This window comes from Macrobrachium rosenbergii, chromosome 4 (assembly GCF_040412425.1).
Source record: "Macrobrachium rosenbergii isolate ZJJX-2024 chromosome 4, ASM4041242v1, whole genome shotgun sequence".
Classification (NCBI taxonomy): Eukaryota; Metazoa; Arthropoda; class Malacostraca; order Decapoda; family Palaemonidae; genus Macrobrachium; species Macrobrachium rosenbergii.
In genome coordinates this window covers 237468-257606 of record NC_089744.1, presented here as the reverse complement: position 1 = coordinate 257606, position 20139 = coordinate 237468, and the positions used below count along the sequence as shown (strand labels likewise).

The 20139-nt window shown below is 35.6% G+C and overlaps 2 protein-coding genes across 2 annotated transcripts in view; one reads left to right on the top strand and one right to left on the bottom strand.

Annotated features, from left to right (window-relative positions):
• LOC136836389 (endoplasmic reticulum junction formation protein lunapark-A-like) overlaps positions 1-20139 on the top strand; it is a 209044-nt gene that overhangs the window by 66499 nt on the left and 122406 nt on the right. The window lies entirely within an intron of this gene.
• The window catches only part of knockout (Stork-head domain-containing protein knockout), a 30911-nt gene continuing 12706 nt past the window's right edge, over positions 1935-20139 (bottom strand). The window contains exons 2-7 of the mRNA XM_067087737.1: positions 11812-12154; positions 11193-11388; positions 10570-11076; positions 9544-9756; positions 8608-8768; positions 1935-7096 (exon numbers count right to left, since the gene is read on the bottom strand). Coding sequence (XP_066943838.1) covers positions 5099-7096; positions 8608-8768; positions 9544-9756; positions 10570-11076; positions 11193-11388; positions 11812-12154 — 3418 coding nt within the window. The 3' untranslated portion in view covers positions 1935-5098. The remainder of the gene's footprint in view (positions 7097-8607; positions 8769-9543; positions 9757-10569; positions 11077-11192; positions 11389-11811; positions 12155-20139) is intronic.

Genomic DNA, 20139 nt, shown 5'->3' with positions numbered 1-20139 from the left:
CTGCCCAGTGACAGCTTCCTTTGTCCTTCTTTTTCTGGGTCGACCTTTACGTTGCACGTTATTACGCATTACCATATGTATGTATATATATATATATATATATATATATATATATATATATATATATATATATATATATATATATATATATATATTTCTGGTTTTTCATCTCGGCTGTTATATTTCCTAATGTTTCTATTTCTGTTGTATTTTGTATCTTGATAAGACTATTGATTCAACACTAAAACTTCGGTAGTCAAAGAATATCAATTATGATGAATATCTATAAAATGTGACAATGTAAAAACTTAAAAATATTAATTTGTATTAATCGCTTTCAAGGGGTTAACTAGTGCAATGTAATACTGATTTATAGAGTATTTGTAAAACCTAACGTGGTCGGAAAATGTTCCTTTATAGAAGCTGCTATTTACCAAACAGAAGAATAATCAAACTTTCTGCGTCACTGGAAATTCGTTGAAATGGGTCAGTAGAGAGAGAGAGAGAGACCCTCGAGTTGGAAAAATTAAAGTAATAAGCTTTCTTCATATGATCGTTTTTTTTTTTTCAGCCACAAACGAAAAAAAGGAGAATAAATTTATTTAAAAGACAAACATCTAAATGCTTACCTAATACGTCAGCTTTGCAGTCAAACACTTACGACACATGAAGGATTCATGAGAGAGAGAGAGGGAGAGATACAAAACACAAGATAGAATAACTGTTCACTATGGTCAGGTGGTTCTTGCTTTATTTTCAGTTTGTCTAAAATATTAGCCCATTATCACGTAAAAAAATTATACCGATACTCTGGATAGTTTTGCGACATTTCTTTATAAAATTTAAAAATTCTCTGTGATATTTTGATAGGCAGAGAAATTAAAAGTAGGAAATAAATATCTAATTATCATTCTCTCTCTCTCTCTCTCTCTCTTATCTCAGACCAACTTTTTCGCCGAGTCAGTGACCCTCTCGTCAACATTTTCTTAATTTGTATCCTTCAGAAGTGTCCACTCTCTTTCCCTTGTTCACTCTCTTACCATCTCCCCATCAGTTCGTCTATGCGTCTAGCCTTCTACTTACCTATAAATAGAACTTCCGCTTTCAGGTGGTTACTTTAGATCCGCCAGTTTTGTGTAAAGAAATAGAAAGGTTTGCCTTGTAAGTATCATAGAACAAATAGAGTATTACTGCACCTTAGAGAAGAGGCATTGAAAAATACAGGAGAGAATGAAAGAGAGAGAAATATCAAGATTATGGTGTGCTAAAGTGTACAGTACGTACTCAGTCTCATGACTAACAAACAGGGCAAAGGCGTCATTAAACTCACTGCGGATGGAGACTTTTTTTTTGTTTTGTTTTTAGTAAACACTGAAATCTCTAGTCCAGGCGTCAGTATGTGGATAAGAGTGGATTCAGCTGGGTAATTATTGCCAGACTTACACTGTAACTCGTGATTATAAGCTTTTATAAGAGCCGGCTAAATTGACACAATTTTTAGTTGCAAGTTTAGATTGAAGCGCGTTTCATTTAAAATAAGTAACTGGATCAGCATGCGTCAGTTATAAAATCAAGATAATTCATACTGGCACCAAATTCTGGAATTTCAGGGTCTGAGCTCATAGCACGGTGCAACAGTCTGTAACTTTACCATAAACAGACCTTCGATACAGAATAAATTTTTCAGATACTTTCCGAAGATTATTTGCTTTTAAACCAAACCTGTGCTGTGGAGATATTGGAAAATACCAAAATATTTTTAAGAAAGGATCTACTATCGTAGGATTCCTTGGCTCTTTAAATAAGTTCATTGTCACGTTCCAAAGAGAGGGTTCACTGATTGGCTGGTTTATATCAGGCTGGCGTCAGAGCAAAAACAGGTAATCGACGCCTAAAAGAAATATTTGTAAAATAGGGAAAAATGAAAAATCACCTTACATTTAGTTTATCTTGTCTTAAAACGAATTCTATAAAGCACCAAGCATATCATAAAAGAAGAAAATTTCTTTTATACAAATTTCGTTTTGGAAAATATTTATTTACAAACTGTTATGAGTAACAAACTTTTAAATCACCTAATTGATAAGTATACTAGATTCTCTAATAACGAATATGACCAGTACCATAGGAAATACACTTCCAACATGATATTGAGGTCATATGCATAAGTGTTATAACATTACGCACAAAACATTGGCACATAAATTTGATGCACTGACGTAACTTGTGTTTAAGGATACCAGCTGCAAATGGACTTTGCAAATATGTACATGAACTAGCCTACGTTAATACAATATAAGCATTTCACAAAGAAGTGTCAATTTGTACTTCAACTGTTGCATGTATTCATGTACTTAGGAACATTATCATTACATAATGTATATACAAGAATAAAGAATTTTCGTCCTGAAAAATATGGCAAGATAAAATAACCATACTTTATACACATTCCATCATATGAGCTAGGTGTATACGGTAGTACCATAAATCAACTGAACTGATTAAGTTTGTACAAGCCAGTGCCGTTTTGGTTTATTTAAATTATGGACACTTTTAAAGCCAAAAACCTTTCTTGATTACCAACCACTAAAAACCAGTCAATATTCAGTGTACATTCCATGTTCAGGATGACTTGCAAGACGTTTACCATCATGTCTTGGCTCTAGAATGTATTTATGTTATTAGTTCTTATAAAATTTAGGCTGTCAGGCCAAGCACTGGGGCGCTCTCAGCCATTCATTACTTAGATTCCAGAATGTAGAGAACATCGTCCCTGCCTGTCATTGTAGGCGTGTCCTAAAAAACAAAAGTTCTCATTTGTAGATTTCCCAATCAAAGGCACTCAAAGAAATTCTAAATCTTGGGAGAGCTAAAATAACTCCAAATAACCTTGAGTAATAACATTTTCATAACTACATTTCATATAACAGTTTATTAGAAAACATATCCTTTTAAATACAAAATATTTTTGTCACCTCAAACGTGTTGTTCTGCTGTCATGTTCTTTGGGATCTTTTAAAAAGGATCAATTTAGAATAACAATGACATTTGTTTATCTCTCATCTCGTCGTATCCGGAAAAGACCAACAGTTAATTTTGTCTACTGAAATATGACAGAATTGTGACAATCACACTTACATAAGGATTATTCATTTTTTTGCCCTATTTGTTTTATAGGGAATTCGTGGAAAACATTCATCATCCTGTGATTTGAAAAGTCATTTTATTTTTGCATTTAACTAACTTTCTCCTTTCCTAGTTCCATATTATTTGTTTGATTTTTACCTGCAATAGCTTGCTAATCAGATCTCGAGTTCATTTAAGAATCTCAGAAGCTTACCAGGCTAATTCTTTTAGCTAACAAGTTTTCACTCTATATGCTTCTCAACATTATGTTATGGAGAAAAAAAGAAGCCTCCATATGTAACAAGCTGAAAATCAGCATTTGCCTGAACATTTCTTTTAACAGCATAAGAACAACAATACTCATCCAGGAACCTCAACAATCATCACATCCCTCTTTGCTGTATGCAATAAGTCAATTGCATTCTCTGGTTACTTTGTTACTCTGTCCTGTTCTTATTCTTAGCCAGAGTTTTTCCTTTCTTCCCTTAATATTTTATGCTGTGTTGCTTTTCTGTCAAAAATATAACCCACATTCTGTCCTAGGCACACAGGTTGTAAGTTCAGTATTGTCTCTGTAGTTCTTCCTCTTGACCATAGCACACGTAGACAATCCACTACATCTGTGGCTCACAATAACGACATGTCCACAACATGTTCCAACATTGTAAGTAGCTAGATTTCGTACCAGGAAACCGAGAGACTTCTAAATACCTGTTATCCTACTCCTTCACTGTGCATCTTATCTTCAGTAATGATTTAAATGACCTGTGTTGAGTTCTGTGAATACTTGGTGTGAGCTGCTCAATTTTACTTTTATTTTCACATTACGTGGATTTCCATTTGCTTTTGTTGGTCTTCAAGAATATTTGGTGTTGCACCCAAATTATAAAAACCTACTGGAGAGAGTATACATATATCTGAAAGGGGAGACAGACAGCACTGGTTGTTTAACGCCTAGAATCAGTGATGTGGTCTTTGCTGCTCTTAGGCTAATTGTTGCAGTATGTTAGGGGATGCTGCCACTGATCTTGCTTTTCATCTTTGGTAGCTCTCAATGACTTTGTTTATGGTCAGTCAGAGCTCAGAAGGCTTTTCCTCAAAAGAATCACAAAAACGCAGGGTATCAGGCTTTAGGTGTTTCCTCGAATGGTGATTCATAAGCTAAGATACATTCAGATTCATAAATGATGCTAAGAATGATTGAAGGTGCCAAATACTTTTAGTTAAAATACGACCACTTTTACTTAAACAGGAAACTGCAGGCATTGGTAAAAAAATAGAAGATCAATGTTAAATTACCTGAAATGAGACTGAAGTTACGCATTCAGCAAATTTCAAGAAAATCCAGTTAGAAAAGAAGTGCTTATTTCCCGTGTAGTTCTTTGGCTTAATTTTTTACAAGCTTCTGAGATTTCATGTTTGATTCCTGTTCATTTCCCTGTAAAGTGTGTATCTGCTAAAAAATCGAGCAATAATTAATCTTCTGAATGGAAATGAACGAATCTTTTACTCTGAATACACGCAGTAAAATTACAGAAATATTGTAATCTCCCCTGAGTGTATCTGTTACAAGTCAAGACATTTCCAAAACCTTCATATACTGGACATATTGTTGAGTTCACTGCTAGTTTCAGTTGCAGATGGACGGTGTATTACATAGTAATGTTGAAGAAACTGCTGATTCTTTTGATAAAAGTCAATAATAAGGAGTGATATCTCAGACAAGCATTGCAACGAAAATGATTTCTGAGCTAGTTATGTAAAACTCAGTATAACAGTTTAAAAATAATATCCACATAAAACAATGCATGTAGAAATCTCAAAGATACACAGGGCAATGTTGCTGATATCTCCCTTTGCATCATGCAAAGAATAATTGATTTTGAACAAAGTCGATAACATGTCCCGTTTTCCTAAGGCAAAACTTTATAAGAAAGGAAGTAAATCTGTTTATCACTGTGACGCTGTATTTTTACAAAAACCCAAAGTCAGTGTTTGTGACAGCTTCCGGTCGCTTCACATTGATTTTTCGTTTTTCTGCTGCCAAATTCACTTCAACTAAAGTGTCGATGCTGTTGTGACTCACGCCGTGCAAAATCTTTTGAGCAGCCAGGGAACTGAAGTTCAGGTTCAACTCGGAAAGACTCGGATAAGTATTAATAGAAGCAACATCAGCATCTGGGCTGACTTTTTTGGCATTCACGTTGGAATCATCTGGACTGATATTATCAATGGCCTTCGGCGACACTTCACGTTTATCCTCTGCCATAATGTTTGGATCCTTAAGCGCACTCGTCACTAACTTCTTTTTGGGTGACCTGTGTGTCTTTGTTTTGCTCTTCGGTGGTTCGTCTTTGCTGACCTGATTTTGGCGTTGCCCTTCTTCTTCCGGAGCTGCGAGAACGTTCAGTGCTGGTTCACTGACCTGGTGAGCTTCGTCCAGTGTCTGGCTACACGGTTGTTTATGGCATTTGTCAATATCACGATAACCCAAATTCCGATTATTTACATCATGACTAGACCCCTTAGAAATATCGTTCACTCCCTTGCCATCATGTAGCATGTTATTCTTCAGTCCTTCTGGCCGATGTGGGGAGGAGATTATTTTCTTGGAATTGTTCATGTGAAGAGTTGTCAAATCCAGTTGCAAGGATGAGCGACAATACCGTTTATTGTCTTCCTGGAGGCAACTGCCAGTCGGGACATCCGACATACCTTGCTCTCCTGTACGACTAGCGGTCACGTCTTTCTTCAGAGGCTTGGGTGATTCATACTTCTCACCATTTTCACTCTCTTCGCAGTTCTCTGAAACTTGTAACTCAATATTATGTGGATGTTTATCCACACTGGACCCATTTGGTAGATCGCGAACAGGGGTTTCATCATAATCTGTTACTTGTAACCTTTCATCGCCTTGTATCTGATCATCTCTCTTATCTTTCTCGCTAAATCTATGTATCTGATCATCTCTCTTATCTTTCTCGCTAAATCTATGTATCTGATCATCTTTCTTATCTTTCTCGCTAAATCTATGTATCTGATCATCTCTCTTATCTTTCTCACTGAATCTTTGTATCTGATCATCTCTCTTATCTTTCTCGCTAAATCTATGTATCTGATCATCTCTCTTATCTTTCTCACTAAATCTATGTATCTGATCATCTTTCTTATCTTTCTCAATAAATCTATGTATTTGATCATCTTTCTTATCTTTCTCACTAACTCTATGTATCTGATCATCTTTCTTATCTTTTTCACTAACCCTATGTTTGCAACAACTCTCATGAATTCTATGATGCCTTTCTTTAGCGCCCATCTGCAATTTTTGTTTATGCACGTAAGTTAATTCCTTTCCCTTAATACTCTCTTCAATCTTTCTGGGATGAATCTCCCCTCTTCTCCTGGTCAGACCTTCTTCGCATCGCTTGCCTTGAGTTGGGGGCTTCCTGGAAGTCTTTGCGTGTGGCTTCATCCCAAATGCGTGATGCTCAGGCGATGAGTGTTGGGAAGTCCTTCCTTCAGTAGCCTGTTTTCTGATGAGCATTCTCCCACTTTGATGATAAGCACCGTACTCAACACTTAGGCTATCATCCAGTGAGTGGTACTGACCATCAAAGCTGTGCTCGCTCCGTGAGATGTGTCTGTAGTTCTCAGGCATCAAGGCAGTCTCATTCAGGAAATAATGAGATGACTCCGACTGCAGTCTATCCAGAGAGCCTTTACATGACAGGTGAGGGTGAGGCATGAGCGTCACATGAGGTGTTGAATGAACTAATGAGTGAGGAATTGAATGGAAAGTTTCTGGGCCCAGTACATGGTGGCTAGAAGCTTGCATTAATGACGAATTTTCTGGATTGGAGTTCTGAGACAGCGGTGGGGTACAAGACAGGGGGCGGCGTAATCTCCTCGGAAGGGTTGACGATCTTGGTGCCCAAGAGGGTAATGATGACCAAAGATGGTCACTGGAGTCCTGAAAAATGTTGCTTTTATTAGAAAATATTCAGGTTGACTCTAATCTTTAAATACATCCGTTATGACTAAAGTTCCTGATCGGTTTGCTTAGTTATTTTTCATATTGGGAGACTAATTTGGCAGTATTATCAAAGCCAAATAGTTTTACTTTATCGTTGCATGTTCTCAAGAAAGAAAAAAACATCTATAAAAGGTAAAAATGACTAGTTAAAGTTAGTCAGCAACTGGTAATTCCTTTGTTTGCTGTGAAAGAATGTATCACAGCGATATACAATATTTTGCTGCATGCAATTTGAAGACCAATTGGCTTCCAAATGATATACATATTATTGCATTTACCCCAGCCATTGTGCAAAGAGCACAAAAAGTACATAAATATTTTGGTGATATTGACACCGATAGCAAATAATATTATATAATTAAAATACAAGATATAATATGTAGCTATTGAACAGTAAAGAAAAAAAAAATTTGGGATTTTTCAATGTCTGCAAGAGAGAAAGACTGCTGTTGTGTGTGCGTGTGTATCTTCTAAAAAGTTACCCTCCACTAAAGAAATTGCATTTACAAAATTATATTAGTATATATTTTTTTAAATGAAACAAACAGATAAAAATAGGTAATAAAAAATAAAAGATTGTAATCGTAAGAAGTTTGCCACATGCAAAGACTTCAGCGAAGTTTTCCTTTGTGGCAGGATAGTAATTTTAGTATTCAGCTGAATAGTGCTACTTTATCGTAATTTGTACAATTGGAACTTTAGAAGTTCAAGCGAAAATGCGATGCATTACTACCCTAACACTATTCTTGCATTTTAATACTTTTTTTATCTATTTATTAATTTATTTTTGTTTCTTTTTTACAAGTGGGATCTCTTCTTTCTATATTTCACTTTACATTCCTCTTAATTCTTCCTAATGAACACCAAATTCTTTGGAAGCTTGAATTTCAAGTCGATGGCCACTGTGGGCTTGTTCCATATGAATAGGTTTCATCTACTGAATAATAATAATAATAATAATAATAATAATAATAATAATAATAATAATAATAATAATAATAATAATAATCATGTAAATGGTATTTCATCTTCAAATGGTCACATTTAGAACAGCACACCAGAAGGCGCCAAGTAGATATGGGAATGTCGCACTGGTTCCTTCCAATATGGAATTCTGCCAGTTTAGTGTGCCCAATTCTATGGCGGTTCAGATTAACTTTAAACCTTCCGCCATCTATTCAGAATATGTTCTAATGCCTTTACTACATCTCGGTGACAAGTTGAAATTAGCAGATAACAAAAATGTCCAGAGTTGGATAAAAATATTCGATAAAAATAAATCAGGAAAGAATAAAAATTTCGCGCAAAACTACGATGAACTACCTTTTCAGTAATACCCTTTTCACTCACAGATAAATTTCAAATTAAAGAAATAGAAAAAAAAATGTTGACTAACGAACATTCCTAACGTTGAATGAAAGAAACGAAGGGTAATTTTGCTAATTAACCTTTTTTTGACGGGACGAAGTCTGCACAGCTACTGAATGGAGATGGACAGTGGATGCTTTGGGATCAGTCCATTCCTGAGGAGGAAACTGGGCAGAAAAGGAGGCTAAGCGACGTCGTGGGGACACTCGCAAAAGCTTCGTCAGCATTGATCCTCTCTCAACTGCAATAATAATAATAATAATAATAATTAATAATAATACATCAGCTGGCTGACATTCATCTATTATCCTGAAACGTCGCGATAATCAATGAACTTCTGCCAGCTGCTTTATAATTTACCTGCTGACACAAAGAAACTGACACGCCAGTTTGAGAGGACACCATTTAAGTTCAACGGCATATAAATTGTCATTTTATTCAACGAAATAAGATTCAATGAGGGTCTTCTTTCAATAATAATAATAATAATTACTCTAAACCCCAGGTGAGACTTGGTCTGAAAAGATCTGTTGCCCTGTAATCAGACCAGTGACGAGCATGGTTCAGAAATATGGGCATTAAGAAGGAAGAGACAGAGGCTGGGGCGAACAAAAATGTGAATGCTGAGGTGGATTTTGAGGATTTGGCTGCATGGGAGGTTGAAAAATGAAACATTTCTGATAGATAGGAGAGTCGAAATTGAGATGGTATGGGCATGTGGTTAGAATAAGTGAGGAGGAAGGAGAGACGAGGGCTTGGGTGGAACCTGGTAGGGGTAGAAGGTCAAGAAGAAGGCAAGGGTTAAATGGAGTGACAAGGTGAAGGAGGATTTGGAAAAGAAGGGTTTAGTGGAGAAAGATGCTTTTGATACGAATAGCTGGAGAAGACTGGTCAAAGCAACCGACCCTTAGCACAAGAGAAGACAAGAGACACTTAATATACAAATGCAGATGAAACTTGTAGCTTACTATAACTAGATAATGTGTGAGGGAGGTGTCCCTTGAAACCCGAATTACCTTTGACAGTGATATCACTCATGTCGTTGGCTTCGTACACGTTGCTGTTACAAACAGTCTTCGAAATGGACGTGTCCCCAAAGGCATCCGCGAGTTGAGCCACCTTGGTAGGAGAGAGTCTAAGTGAGGCAGTTCGGGCGTGATTACGACGACTCGATAGCATTCCCAAAGATGCCTGGCGTTCCAATGAGGAATGTGGAACCCGTGAGGTACCTGAAGATACATTGCAGTGATAGGAATTACTTTTAGTGTTTGGTGTTTACTATTCATAGAGCAGATTATGAAGATTCTTTAACCAAAAATGGTAAAGGAGAAATAGAAGAGACAACATTCTACTCAAATTTGAAGCTCTTGAATATATTAGCCAGCTCACTTGTCGGAAAAAAATTTGAATGCACATATTAAAAGAAAGCTGGAGGTAAAGCTGAGCTTCAGTCTTTCTAAAGCACCAGACCTTCACTTTACGATAAGATAAAAAAAAAAACTTTTAAAAAGGATTTAGCAAAATGGCAATATCTGACCTACAAGTAATCTGGCCAATATGTCCAGTTACTTCCATATTTGAGAAAAATGTCCTTTTTCATATTTGTCCTTTTTGATAAAGAAATCTTTATCATGTACAGGAAGATAAAAGAGGTCACGGAAATCTGTTTTGGAGCTGTACGAATGGACTTGTCCAGGGGATATCTATGTTGATTTTTACACCTCACTATAAATAAATTATTTGATAACAAAAACTTTGAGTATACTATGCACTTCAAGAAATATAAAAGTCCCTGAATGATGGAAATTGAAATGTTTTCCATTTTAATGTAATGTACTTCTATTAGTCAGAAAAGACAGAGAATTCATAAATCTTCTTTTACTTCACTTGATCAACAGTCAGTAGACATCTTAGTGATAAAGTAATTCTTATTTATGATAATACGTTGAAAGGACATAAGTAGAGATAGAAAACCGATGTTCCTAACTCAACGTTACTCTATTCCAGTTGGTAAAATAAGGCAATTTCCACCAATAACTTACTGTGTGGTCTTGGAGTAATGATTTTATCTGTAGGCAAAGTAGCACCAGTGATAAGTTCAGCCAAGTTTGTCTGGACTATTGCATGGCAAAGACCGTCCTTGACGATCAAGTGAGCGCTTCCTAGAGACGAGCTGTGGCTGGCTGGCTCTAATAAGGAATGGGAGCTTCCTCGATGAAAAGTGTGTGAAGGAAATTCAGCAGAACAGGGACTTTCAGAAGCACCGATGATTGGAGTTAACTGGTAGGTATTAGGTTGTACGATGCCATAACTCCTTCCAGAGTGGTAGACCTTGCGTTGATGAATGAGGCTGGAAAGGGTGGCATGGATGATGGTGGAGTCTGGGGTAGTGAGCGAAGGGAATGTGGCATTAAGAGTGGAATGAAGTGTTTCGGGATCTGCGGTACCACCCCCTTCAGTTAGCCTGTGGATCACCCAACAGAGGGCATCTGCTAAAGGAGTGAAATGTCCTTGGGGTACGGCTGTCATCTTACAGCCTGATACTTCACCTGAAAAGAGACCATTCACTTGCTCAGGCTCAGAGAAAGTACACAGCACAGAATTGAATATCTTTGCCAGAAAAAAGAAGAACGTTTGCAACAAAGATACAAGTTTCTTAACCTACCTAGCATGGCGAGGGTAAAACCAATGGGAGCTACCAGAAGAGATCTAGACCAAGCGTGTGTGATGGTTGCCAGCACCTTTGAACTACCTCCCACCAAGAGTATTCCGCCAACTAGTAGACCAACATACATGGCTTCACGTACTGCAAACATCAACTCTGTATTCCACACACAAACTGTATTTGCTGCTTGCCACGCCTGTAAAATATTAGATTTGAGGGAATTTAAAATCATCGAACACTTCCAGTTATATCCAGTTATATTCAGAATTACAGAAAGTTTAAGGTTAAGAAAACCAGAAATCCTCAACCACTTTTAAAGAACAAAGTTGTACTGTCCTTTACTCAGATATAAGTTGTGGCATTCAGGTAAGCGACGTTAGAATGTGATCAGTAAATTTTATATAATAGGTATCAAATCATGAAGGTCACACAAGGAAATTAATTGTCTGCAAAATTAAGGAATATAAAGTGAAAGCCCTTCAAAAAAAATCGTGCTATTCGCTGGTCTAGTGTTAGATAAACATACGCCCATATTCTGAGGCAAAAATAATGAAGTGAAGAAATCCTGACTTTCACTCTAGCTTCAAATCTTCGTCCCTGAGTTTGTCTTTAAACAAACCTGAAAGAGCAGGTATCCATCCTGGTATTTATTGAGGTGGCTGAGAGTCGACGAAGACGACCCATTACTGTTGAACGAAGAAGGCAATGTTGGCAAGCCCCCATTGGTGGGCGTCGGTGTGTCGCTGTCCGTGGAAGGGGAGGCTGCAGCAGTAGGAGATGTGCAGCTCGGGTTGCTGGGTTCTGTGCGGTGTTTGGGGCTGATGCTGCTCTTGGAGGAGCTTCTCTGATGAGTGCGCTGACATGATGGATGGGGATGTTTGGGCGGCCGGGATGGCGGAGGGTCATTTCTTACCAGCTGCAGGGCCAGGCACCTTTCATGGAGCCATAAGGATTCGCCCATGCTGAAACAAATGGGGTTTATTATCGTTCTGTGAGTGAATTTTTGCTTCGTCAGAATATCAATACACTGCAGTATGCTCTCCTAAAGGAACCATACAATAAAGTGAGGTGACAGGATTGATGGGGGAAATTTCTGGTACTGAAAAATAATTCTTCCTTCCAAGTTGTAAAATTTATTTGGAATACATATGTAATATAGAGTGTTTAAAAACATATGTAAGAACTTCTAAAGTATTATAAAAGTATTCAGACAACCACACACCTATACATCTGCACAAAAATAAATGTCACGGAAAACAGACGTAAAATACAGAAATGACTGTAACTGTCACACACATTTTTGTGCTACCACAGCGTTCCGTTAACGTAACAGTTGAATATTTTTCGAACAGAATCCTATTTGGATCACTTCGTCTTGCCAGCTGAGCCTGCGAATATGAACCTGTATAAAGTGCTTATGTAATATATATATATATATATATATATATATATATATATATATATATATATATATATATATATATATATATATATATATATATATATATATATATATAAATATATATATATATATATATATATATATATATATATATATATATGTATATATATAAGTACATCGACATATATATGTATATATATATTTATACATACATATACACACACATAAACATATATAATCTACACCTCATATATGTCATATATAATCTGCCTCGTCATATGCGATGCGTTACACAACCAAGGTCACTTTGTGCTTGGCCGAGGAAACAAAATAAGAATAAAAAATAAATAAATGTCTCTGAGTCAACGCTGTAACGTGATAGTTATAAACACAACCTCCTTCCACAACCTCGAGATAAGAGACCTTCTTGATCAAGAAACCGAGGATGGCGTGAACACCAGCGTCTTGTTTATACTAAAACCTGTGTATGTGCTTTTTCATATTAAACAAGTTTTAGTCTGCAATTTCTGCGTGGTTGACTGGGGAGGATCATAGAAAAGCATTTCATTCTTAGAGAGGAAACAGATTACGGGTTATCTCAAAAGAAACGAAATCAACAAAGGTGCAAATCCAAGACAAAACAATTAGAAAGTCATAACACTTAATAAGAGGATTATATTAATCATGAGATGAATGTTAAAAAAAAAAGAAAAAAAGTGGCAGTACCGAAAAAATAGTGTTAATAATTTGGTAACTGTAGATGCTTTAAGCTGGAGGAGATTTTGTTTACATAAAGGAGGGTAGGAATGGAGCACTTAAAATGATTTAGATCATTAATAAATGAGATCGTAGAGGTTTCTGGTGGAAGGCACAACTAAAGGGAGATGCAATAAATGAGAGAAGAGAAGAGAAGCAGAGAGATACAGTTGGAGTTACTGAATAAGACAGAAGAGAAATTGCTGAGGTTACAGCAAAAGAAGAGAAATTGTTAGTGAGCAGCAAAAGAAAAAAAAGATTGTTGGGGTTACAGCAAAAGAAAGAAGAGACATTTGTTACACCTAAAAAAAAAGAGAAATTGTTGAGGTTACAGCGAAATAAAGAAGAGAGATTGTTGGGGTTACATCAAAAGAAAAAAGAGATTTGTTACAGCAAAAAGAAAATGAAAAGAAGAGAGGCTGGAGTTATACTCAAAGAAAGAAGAGATTGTTAGGGTTATTGCAAAAAAAGAAGAGAGATTGTTGGGGTTACAGCAAACAACAAAAAAAAGAGATACCTGTTAGAGCAAAAGAAAGAAGAAAGATTGTTGGGGTTACAGCAAAAGAAAGCAGAGAGATTGCTGGGGTTTCAGCATAAGCAAGAGAGATTTGTCACAGCAAAAGAAAGAAGAGAGTTGGATTTATAACAAAAGAGAAAGCGAGCCCTTGTTGAAGATAAATCAAAAGAGATAGAAACTTTGGTGGAGATACAGCCTAAAAAAAGGTGGTATAAATGTAGATACAACAGAAAAAAAAAAGAATTACAACTCTCAAAATCGCTAATTGTCCGATTAGCGAAGTTAAACGAAGCTGGGTCTGGCATTATGAAGGTTTGGCACCGAGAAATAAATTCCACAGAAAAGGGCATATATACACCATGCATATACTCCCATAAGCCTTCTATCTCTTCGGAGAGGGTGACGTCAAAGAGGAGGGGCCTTTTGGTGTTTCAGCAAGTTTTTAGGGGTGAGGTCTCTAGCCCCACGCCCCATTTCTTGACTCAGCGGACGCTTGTAGGCCTGGATCAACCCAAGCTCCTAGCAAACTTAAATTTAAGGCTTCGTCACTCGGCTACTTTGGTTAAATGCACCTTCCAAAAGTGGGTGATGGGTCTGTCTCATGGTTAAGAATATATATATATATATATATATATATATATATATATATATATATATATATATATATATATATATATATATATATATATATATACAGTATATATATATAATCTCCTTAACCATGAGACAGACCATCATCCACTTTTGGAAGGTGCAAATAGAGAGAGAGCCACATGCATACAGTACTTGTATGAATATGCATGTATATATGTATTTATGCATGCAACCGTGTCTTTGAAAATGTGACGGAACAATGTACACAAACGTGTACCTGTGAGTGCGTATGCTCTTTTTAATCTACTTGGTGGTGGGGAATGTAGACTTGTAGATATACAGGATAAATTTTTTTTCTGGTCAGTTTCTAAGAGGTCTTATTTCTGGACCCCTTCTAAATGCCTGTAAACAGTGTTGTTCCAGGTAAACTTATCTTCAGCTAATCTTACTTTATTCCCCATTCCAGTGTAAATGTATGTATGTAGCATGCGTATGGATTGTTTATAATATATATAATGAATTAAGAACACAACAGAACAATAAAGATTCTATGGATGTCTTCTACCCAGAGAATTCTTCGTTCCTCTTTGGCTGAATTCATAAAACGTATCTTTCGTCATTTTATACACTGAGCATGCATGCACAGTGCTTGAAGATATACAAATGTTTAATGAAACTGACAAATAAGAAGACTAAACGATTAAATCAAATATTTCTCGTGGAAAAGCTTTCATCCACAAAGTCAGCCTTCCTAAAAGGACTGGGTGTTAACGCATGGCGTTTACGACCCCTTTTTATCGAACACACAGACAATAAACCGCAGCACCAGAAAATGTACCGCATCCAAGACAGCGTCTGTCATTCAGACAGCAGACCCACGACGTTGTTAAACATTTTGTCAACGAAAGGCTCCTTACTTTCCTCAAGTTTTCTGCATACGTAACGGTTACTCTTGTCCAAATACAATACGCATTTGTTTCTGCAAAGTTAATTTCTTCCTCCCCAAAAGCGAGTGAAATAGGATTTAAAGTCTTGATTAAGAAGTAAAAATCTCATGAACAATAATATTTGAGTCGGGTTCAAATTTACCAATGTTGTGTGTGTGTGTGTGTGTTTTATAGCCTGTAATTACCCCTAAACACGAGTTTCTGAATGGCGCTAATGAACTTCAGAGCCAATGAAAGCTTTGTATAAGTCATCAGACAGGGTGCAACTTAAGGCATTTGTTCTTGAGTGAGAGAAAATTAGTTACTGGGAAATCTTAAGACGGCTGATGCTATTTGTTGATTTTATTTACTCAACTGTTTAAAAAGGGGTATCACTGGAACAAATTCAGTGAGAATCATAGGACCGATTTTCTTAAAATCCACAACTCTGTACAGCCTGAATCTCGCTGATGTTAAGCTCAAATGAAATAAATGAAAAAAAGTGATCATCTGTTGTATAGCATTTTCTGAGGACATTTTATTCAGTCTGTGTTGCGTAAATTGTGTAAGATTATGTTATCATTCCAGACATGGTTGTTTCTCAAAACAGCAACAGAGTTGGCATACAATGAAATTACCTTGAAAATCTACTAACATAAATGTCAAAATTTATCCTTGAGAAATATTGTAATCGCCAGTAGACATTGACAATACTATACACTACAAGAGAATCAGAGGCACATGGCACATGCAAAAAATCCTAGAGAAAGGCACAAAGAGAAGCAAAGGAATATGAGGCATGAAAATTAATATGGGAACAAGGATATAAGTTGGGTAACGTAAAACAAACCTCAAAGATTGATCAACATTGGAATCACCAACGAACACACTCTAGAGTGAAAGAGCCACAGTCTGTTAAAAGCATAAAAGTTCTGACCTGAATTATACTCGTACATTTCGCCACTTCATCACTTGGAACACTCATAAAAGATGATAGAGTGGAGGTTAAATTACTGCGTGTTTGAACGCCCCACTAGCAACCACTGTCAAGCCACAATGAAAACGTGAAATTTTGGTAAAAGATTTAGGCACTTATCTCTTTTCGTTATCCACTTACCATTTACTTTGAAATATGATAAAGTAACGAGTAAAATTACTCCGTGTTTTAGTGTTAAAATACCAATGATGTTCAACATAAATTGTTGCAAATGTGAAAGGGAATGTCAGTATCCTTAACCCCCGCAGCACAAGAGAACTCTATGACTCGAAATATAATTTATCAGTCTGTAGCATGCATGAATGCTTTTACTGTTTTTTTTTTTTTTTAAACGTTGAAAACAGCATAAAGAGCAACGAACAGGAACATGCGTGAAGGCCTTAGATATCATAACTGTTTACTGGCTAGATTATCAGCCAATTTACTATAAATCTACATGATTGATGGTATGCGTCCTACGCACGGCTGTAAAGGCGGGTCGATCCTTAAATCATTCTTGTACATTTCGTGACACTTAATTTGACTCATTGTCACTATGTCCAGACGAAAATCAATGAAAAAGAATTACAGAATTAACCATAAACTGCGAACGTCGGGCGCAATAGATGAAATAGGCAAACATCAACTTTACGGTTTAATTCAATTAATTCAATTAAAATGTGAAACGAACTTGCAATGTGTATATATATACATAAGGCAATATATATGTATATATAATTATATGTATATACTTCAATTAATTAAAATGTAAAACGAACTTGCAATATATATATATATATATATATATATATATATATAAATGTAGGCAATAAATATGTATATATAATACATATATATATGTCTATATACAGTATATATATATAATAATATATATATATATATATATATATATATATATAAATGTAGGCAATAAATATGTATATATAATACATATATATATGTATATATATATATATATATATATATATATATATATATATATATATATATATATATATATATATATATATATAGAGAGAGAGAGAGAGAGAGAGAGAGAGAGAGAGAGAGAGAGAGAGAGAGAGAGAGAGAGAGAGAGAGAGAGAGACACGAGACGCAAAGTGTACCCAGATGGGAAGGCAGCAAAGAGCAGTAGCCAAGCGTGAAGTGGTCTGCGGAATTCTCGACATATTGATTGGACGAAAAAGGAGCAATTAATAGATAAAGCACCAATGACTGTCCGGTTCCTGTACAGGAGGAAGAAAAATGTCGCAGGGAGTCATAAAAGGTGAAGTAATAAAACACAAAAATTGGAATATTATACAAAATACAGAGTCCTGGGGAGTGGATCTTGTATAATCGAAATATTGGCTAAGTGAAACAGAATTCTTAAATGTTGCAGAACATTGTCACGGTTTTCTAGTCGCACCCATTGGGAAATGTTGACTATCAACAGGCGTAAATTCAACAAAATAAGTCAAACTCATTTTGTTGAAAAGGTCCAGTGTACTGGAATGTTGCAATGTCAACTAGACTAGATCAATAAGTAAAAAGCCTAAGCATCCTACGACGGACTTGGAGTATTTATCTTCTTTTAAACGTACTATACTGCGCAAGAATGTTTTCCACAATAACGTTGAATACGCGCGCACGCGCACACACACACACACGCGCACACATACATACATATATATAGTTAAATATATATATATAAATATATATATATATATTAGTTAAAGGTTTATAAAAAAGCCCATCAGATTCAAATACACAGTAAACATAACTCATAACCGGTACCTAATTCAGTCTTGTGTTATGTAAGATTTGTATCTAAATCTAATGAGATTTTATATATATATATATATATATATATATATATATATATATATATACACACACTAAACTTATAAAAAAATGTGTATATATATATATATATATATATATATATATATATATATATATAAACTTATACAAATATAAAAAAATTATATATATATGTATATGTATATATATATATATATATATAATATATATATATATATATATATATATATATGCGTGTGTGTGTATGTATTCAACGTTTTTGTGGAAAACATTTTGCATAGTACATTGTGTTTAAAAGAAGAAAACAATAAAATATTAGCTAGATAATCGCACCTGTTTCGCTATTCTAGCATATTCTGACATTTGTGCTGGCATTTCTACTAAAGTATAAATCTGTAATTGAAGCAACGCATCCCTTTGATGTCACAGCCTTTTTTTTTTTGCGTAGGCGATTATTCTGTCCGTCGTTTGACAAACTGAAAGTTTTCTTTCGACTGATTCTATGATTCAGATCCATGATACCTGTTAACTTTCAAAGAGACAGGATCGATCGTTTATTTGTTGTATTTATGTCTCTTCCAACTACATGTACAGATGATTACTCTCTCTCTCTCTCTCTCTCTCTCTCTCTCTCTTCTTCTCTCTCTTCTTCCGTCTTATCTCTACACACACATATATATACATACTAAATACATACAGACATATACATACATATATATATATATATATATATATATATATATATATATATATATATATATATATATATATATATATATATATATATATATATATATATATATATATATATATATATATATATATATATATATATATATATATATATATATATATATATATATATCATATGTACATGATAAGGTGGGACGGCCAGTTCAACGCATTCCGGTCAAAGCAAATAACACGAAGCCCGATTCCTAGGGAAGAAATGGACCCGTTACTCGAATGACGGAAAATGAACAGGGAAACGGAAACATAGCTAATTTCACGGTTTGACAGCCAAGAGATACACACACACACACACACACACGGAAACAGACAATATGAAGATGGGTGAGTCTCAGAGAATGAAGAGTTTATTCTGGCAGACGTTGCAATGGCGTCTGAGAGAAGAATTGTCCCTTCTTTTCAGGAAAATGGTTAAGTGCACGATTTGACAACTGTGGAAAGATACTGGGCGAAAGAGACAGTGTGTTTTACATTTTCCATTCAGAATCATGCTGTAATAAATTCTTAGCCAGATGTCTGGCCAGTCTCACGGATCTCAGACCCAGGTGAACTTTAGGATCAGATAAAACAGAAGATATATTATTATTAAAGAGTGACGCGGTCTTAGAAGCAGGAACACTACAATCAAAGTGGGAAGAATTAACTAAATAACGAGAGATTAAAAAAAGTTGTTGCTGAGGTCTTTATGCAAAAGAACAGATAGAATTTATTTTCAGAGTAGTACACCATATCATGTTATTGGAGTTTCTCTAAGAAAGGAAAAATGTTCGTTCCATAAAACCAGAAAAAATTTTCTTCTCGAATTTAAAAGAGGTATCAGTGGCAGCAGTAGGATAAGCTAGGATTGACCAATCTGCCTTTTGGATGAGTGAGGACCAATAGCAGTGAAACTCAAAATTAAGAGTAAGTTTTTAAAGAGAAGAAGACGTAAGTCTCATTAACTGAAGGGATAACCTCGCCATTACTATTAGCCAAGAACTTAATGTCACAGGCACAAAAGTAGTGATAACCCCATTGAAAATCAACGAGAAAAACTTGTATGGAAGGTTGCTGAGAATAATTTTTAAGACTTGTAGGCCTGCGGAGGGAATAACAGGTGACTAAGGTAAAAACCGTAGAAATTAGAGAGGCCAGAAGACACGAGAGAAAGGTATCTTGCATGAACATTTTGAAGGATTCAAGTAAATAAAGAACCAAGAGTT